This window comes from Paroedura picta, chromosome 7 (assembly GCF_049243985.1).
Source record: "Paroedura picta isolate Pp20150507F chromosome 7, Ppicta_v3.0, whole genome shotgun sequence".
Lineage (NCBI taxonomy): Eukaryota > Metazoa > Chordata > Lepidosauria > Squamata > Gekkonidae > Paroedura > Paroedura picta.
Genome location: NC_135375.1, coordinates 14,011,190 through 14,017,189, shown reverse-complemented (window position 1 = coordinate 14,017,189; position 6,000 = coordinate 14,011,190). Strand labels below are relative to the sequence as shown.

The window sequence follows — 6,000 nt, the reverse complement described above, 5'->3', positions numbered from 1 at the left end:
TGAGTTTTGAGAATTTTACTGGTAAGTTTTATTAACTAGAGAAAGCGTAATGTTGCGCCAGCCGTACAGCCAATACATTTGCAACTTCTACTTGAAAGTCTCTATACAAAGTCAAAATGCAAATCGATAAGACCGTTGATGGCGTAAGAGCTTAAGAATAACCACGAGGTATAAAAAAACCATTTTGCCATCTTGCCCTGAGTAGAAATACTGAACACTCTAGGAAATCTGGATTCTCTGGGATGCAACCAAACCGCTAAGCGTGATTTCCAGGACTTTGGAGATGGCGATCCATGTTCAGTAATGCGCACGCACACAAGCACACACTCTCTCTCTCTCTCTCGTTCATGCTCACTTGACTGTTCTTCGCTGCACTGAAAACCGGTTGGGAACAGCGACGGAAAAATACTTCTGTTATTAAAACGTTCGTTGTGAAGACTGAATGGGTGAGCGCCCCTCCCCCCACCTCTGAAACTATTTCAATGTTGTGTTTAAACTGAGTATCGGCTTTGAGTATCAGCCTTTTTTGTGATTTTTTTTTTTACAAAAAAGATTATGCTTCCATAAATATTTTACATAGAGGTCTCTTGTGAGACTTGCACTCCTGGCACCACGTCATCCCTCTTGAAGAAATCAACATGATTTTGCTCATGGGAGGTGAATTCGAGGAGTGGCAGGCCGAGGGAAGGTCCCACTCCGGGGTTCCCTGCGTGGTTAGTGATTGTGTGGCTTGACACCTCCGGTGAAGTCCATCCGATGGGGACAGCAAAGGGAGAACAAGACCCAGGACCCGGTGACCCCCCCCCCCAAACATACACAGCCTCCACCCCCTCAGGCATGCCACGAAGGAGCTAAGTGGTTTGAACGGGCTGTGGGGTTCAGGCTCTTTCTGCTGAGTGCAAGGTGGCAAAGACATCCTCCTTTTAAAACCTGGTTAAGAGATTAAGCAGAACGGAAGCGACCTATACCTTCCGGTTAATAAACAAAATGGTATTTTACAAGCCGCCCTTCTGCACTGGCGGCAGCCTAGGGCCCCTCAGTCGAGAGGCTGGGGGTCCGCGATGGGCATCGTGTGCAGGACTTCGTCCAGGAGCTGCAGGGCCCGGTGCAGGTGGATTTCGATCCAGCACGGCGTCTCCTTGATGCTCTGCCTCGGGTAATCGGGGCCCCAGCCCTTGACAAAACTCATCCGGAGGATGCACAAGCGGCGGAGGTCGTCCACGCCAATCCCTGCGGCCGCGGACAAACCTAGAAGGGAAAGCCACGGAATTTATCGTGCTTCGGGCTCTCAAGTGGCAGGTGGGCTGCTTCTCTTTCTTTTGCTAGGACAGGTTTCTGCTATTTTAGTGAGATTGTAAAAACAATAAAGCAGGACAAAAAGAAACACAAAGAACAAATAGGCCTCCTACATTGTTACAACGCAAGGTTACATTCTTATTACCCCGCCACAGTCACGGGTCCACCCCCAAAGGATAGCAGAGCGCTGGGCGACTGGAAACTGAAAACAGCCAGCCATGTCTATACCACTGTTAGCAGTTCACCGACTGTCCTTCAAGATATACAGAGCAACCATGGCATAGGTCATGGACTGGGATTCTAGATATTTGAGCGTGATATAGGCCGTGATTTGAACTTCTAGAAGTATAGGCCATCCATGTTATCAGTCACTGTTTTGCTCCTCAGCCTTAGGCCAAAATGGTCGCGAAGAAGAAGGAGAAGAAGGAGAAGAAGAAGGAGAAGGAGAAGGAGAAGAAGGAGAAGAAGGAGAAGAAGGAGAAGGAGAAGGAGAAGAAGAAGAAGAAGAGTTGGTTCTTATATGCCGCTTTTCCCTACCTGCTTACTCCTGCTGTGAACTAACATGGTACATCTGGCTGAATTTTACTTCCTCCCTCCTAGGAACAATTTTTTAAAGGTATGGTGGAGAAAGGAGGCCCATCTTATGCCCCACTTACTGATAGCGGGAGCGATTCCCCCGACAGACCCCGGCCCGGGGATGTTCCCTGCCACAGCAGCGGCCTGAGCCGCTGCAGCTGCCTGCGCCGTGGCCGCCTGCTGCTGCATCTGGCGATGACACTGGCGTAGATCAAACACCTTTGGAAGATAACGGAGAGAAGCCGTTAGGATTTAACAGAACAGTGAAGCAACCGTATCCCCACCTAGTCAAACTACAGCTGGAGTGGAGGCGGAAGAAGCTCTGGAAAAGAGAGACCAAGCAGATCGATGGTATACTAGAAATGTCCCTTGCTGCTTTAAGTTTGCATCCAGAGGGAATGTTTGCTGGACAGAAATCCAAATGTCATTGCCAAGCAAGCAACCTCACACTCAAACACAGGGGCAAAAGTATTTCTCCCAAAGAAAGCAACTTAGAATCATAGAATCATAGAATCATAGAATCATAGAGTTGGAAGGGGCCATACTTAATTCTTGCACATAGCATGAATTGACGAAAACCACGAGCTTTGGCTAATTGATGGCACAGGGGTAAACATCTGCCAAAAATTCAACATGATCCAACCAAGGGTCATGAATCATAGAGTTGGAAGGGGCCATACAGGCCATCTAGTCCAACCCCCTGCTCAACGCAGGATCAGCCCTAAGCATCCTAAAGCATCCAAGAAAAGTGTGTATCCAACCTTTGCTTGAAGACTTCCAGTGAGGGGGAGCTCCCCACCTCCTTAGGCAGCCTATTCCACTGCTGAAATACTCTGACTGTGAAAAACTTTTTCCTGATATCTAGCCTATATCGTTTTACTTGAAGTTTAAACCCATTACTGTGTGTCCTCTCCTCTGCAGCCAGCAGAAACAGCATCCTGCCCTCCTCCAAGTGACAACCTTTCAAATACTTAAAGAGGGCTCTCATGTCCCCTCTCAACCTCCTTTTCTCCAGGCTGAACATTCCCAAGTCCCTCAACCTATCTTCATAGGGCTTGGTCCCTTGGCCCCAGATCATCCTCGTCGCTCTCCTCTGTACCCTTTCAATTTTATCTACGTCCTTCTTGAAGTGAGGCCTCCAGAACTGCACGCAGTACTCCAGGTGTGGTCTGACCAGTGCCGTATACAATGGGACTATGACATCTTGTGATTTTGATGTGATGCCTCTGTTGATACAGCCCAAAATGGCATTTGCCTTTTTTACCGCTGCATCACACTGCCTGCTCATGTTTAGTTTACAATCCACAAGTACCCCAAGGTCTCGTTCACACACAGTGCTACCTAGAAGCGTATCCCCCATCCAGTAGGCATGCTTTTCATTTTTCTGACCCAGATGCAGAACTTTACACTTATCTTTATTAAATTGCATCTTGTTCTCATTTGCCCATTTTTCCATTGTGTTCAGATCTCGTTGAACTCTGTCTCTATCTTCCGGAGTATTTGCCAGTCCTCCCAATTTGAAAGAAAGAACAGGCAGATCGGATGCCAAACTTATCTGGAACAATGTGTGACCGGGAATGGTTCCTAGAATACCAGTCCAACCATTTGGATAGGGTAGCTTTCTCACCTGTGCATTATTTGACACACATGCTTTTAACCTCCTGCTGTTCTTCACCATGTGTAATTTTTCCAAGCTGCCTCTCACCTTTATGTATGCACTCGGATAAATTTTGTGAACGGCATCTCCCGGGGCCCGTCCTGCTTCTCGGTCCAAGTAGTAACTCTGAACGAAGACCGCGTGGTCACTGAGGCACCGAACCCAGACGTCGCCTTCCCCTTTGCACTCCAGCTGCACACCTTTACCTATGTGCAACCTGGAAGAGACGGAACACGTCAAGGTACTCTAGATGAGCAAACAAAATACCCCTCATGAGTTCTTGCAACGATGCACCTTACAGGAGTATGGATAAATCGCAGGTGCATTCAGGTGAGCAACTTATTCTCCCCAAAATGGAAGGTTATATCAATGCATAGAAAATGTTCTCTCCCCAGCATTCACATTACTCCTTTCTCAGCTGCCACTCCACAATCTCAAGTGTGCGGGGAGTAATTGTAAAATCAAACATTTGCTTTCATTCAGCGGTGCTCAGCTGCTTTGTTCAGCCTCGGCTGCGGCCCTTTCATGGCAGTAAAAGCTTTTCTCCACACCCAGCCACTTCATGCGATCAGCCAGCTATCAATAACTGCTTAGAAAGCAGACTCTTCAATCAACGGGGACTCATTCAGGGAAGAAAACTCTGGGACAGCTGAGCCACGGGAACGGTTCCACTCTCTGTGTATGTCTGCCCCTGGTGGCTGCAGTAACTATGACGAAAACGACTGGAGGAAACTGCCCCCGAGACTCCGAAGAAGAGGAGTTGGTTTCTATACCCTGCTGTTCACTGCCTGAAAGAGTCTCAAAGCGGCTTACAGTTGCCTCCCCTTCCTCTCCCCACCACAGACACCCTGTGAGGGAGGTGAGGCTGAGAGAACTCTAACAAAACTGCCTTGTGAGAAAAGCTCTATCAGGGCTGAGACCGGCCCAAGGTCACCCAGCTGGCTACATGTGGCCGGATGACACTTCCCCGCTGTTAAAACCTGAACGCCAAAAGCAAACGAAGACTCAGCTACTTCCTTTTCTGGGGCCCGAACATACCTTGCCCTCTCGATGGCTTCCGTCCTGTGAACGTTGGAGAGTTGGCCGAGGCAAAAGCGATCCCCTCCCGAAGGGTCCACGTATCCATCGACGGTAACGATCGGGCAGCTCGAAGGGACTTTGAACGTTTCACCCACTTGCACGTCCATTTCAAAATAGGCGATCGAACACCAGTATTCTGGAGCTGAGCATGCAGGGGAGTTGGGGGGCAGGAGAGAGAGAGACTTCACTAACAGAGAGAGCCAGGAGCCCGCCAGTGCTTAAAAGCAAACGACAGGGAGGGGGAGAGCGCAGGGAACAAGTCCTGAAATCAGAGCTACTCCAGCTTCTGCCGAGTCTGCCCACTGTGGACCCTTGGAAACAGTGAGGTCTTTCAACTTCACCTTGAAACTTCCAAGGGTTTCGTGGTTGCTCTTTCTTCCCTGGCATTTTCTTAGCATTTGATGCGTTTTTTTAAAAAGTGTGCTTATATCCCAAATGAGCCTCTGCACATTCAGTTTCACTTTGTGAAGGTACATAAGGACAGCCACTCAAACTGAAGGTTCAGGCACTTACCCGGGTGGTTGGATATAGGTGGCTGGAATGCAAGTTCATTATGAACTGGCCCTTAAAAAAAAAAACATAAAGGTTGCCGTTACGTTCTTGAAAGGTGAGTGCTATGGAGACACGTTGCAATCCATCAGCAGGACACACGGATGGTCACGGACGCTTCCGTGGGCATTCCTCTCCCTTCCCAGTAGTCCTTCTGGACTCAGAAAAAGTTCCCTCCTAGGGCTGCAGGACCTGTGTGCCCCACCATGATTGAGAGGTTTGGAAGAGACCAAAACTGTTCCCTTCTTGTTCTTGTACCAGTAGACCTGTCCTGACCAAAGCAGCAGCAAGGACCATTCCCTCCACAGATTTTTTTCAGGATCCGAATGATTGCAGCACAGGAACCTGCACTACCCCCACCCTGAGCTTTTAGCTGAAAAATCATCAGATGCTTCAGAGCCCCTTCTGACAGAAGAGAATCTGTGGGGTCCACCCTGAGGGTATTCTCCTCTGTCGGCAGAAGGTTCTGTACACCAGAAGAACACCCTGTTGACACTAGGAGGGATCTGCCCCGACAAGTCTAAAAGCTACTATGAACAGGCCCTTGCCCAGGCCTAGATGGACCAGGAGAACTCAATCTTGTCCGATCTTGGATAGCATTTGGATGGGAAGCCACAGAGGCAGGCAAACCATCCCTAAATGTCCCTTGCCTTGAAAACCCTACAGCAGGGGTAGTCAACCTGTGGTCCTCCAGATGTCCATGGACTACTATTCCCAATTAGCCTAGGGAAGGTGTTCCATCCACTTAATAATTTCAGCTGCTGTTTTCTGCACCTTTTTTCCATGCTACAGGAAAGCGTATCGAACCTTGTGTCCTTACATTTATAACCCTTACCCCAGAA

General features: G+C 48.7%; 1 protein-coding gene across 2 annotated transcripts in view; it reads right to left on the bottom strand.

Moving 5' to 3' along the window:
• SMAD4 (SMAD family member 4) overlaps positions 1-6,000 on the bottom strand; it is a 28,006-nt gene continuing 22,006 nt past the window's right edge. For both annotated transcript variants that reach the window (XM_077346788.1, XM_077346789.1), the window contains exons 8-12: positions 5,123-5,173; positions 4,568-4,751; positions 3,578-3,746; positions 1,953-2,091; positions 1-1,248 (exon numbers count right to left, since the gene is read on the bottom strand). In XM_077346788.1, the coding sequence (XP_077202903.1) occupies positions 1,037-1,248; positions 1,953-2,091; positions 3,578-3,746; positions 4,568-4,751; positions 5,123-5,173 (755 nt within the window). In that variant the 3' untranslated portion in view covers positions 1-1,036. The remainder of the gene's footprint in view (positions 1,249-1,952; positions 2,092-3,577; positions 3,747-4,567; positions 4,752-5,122; positions 5,174-6,000) is intronic.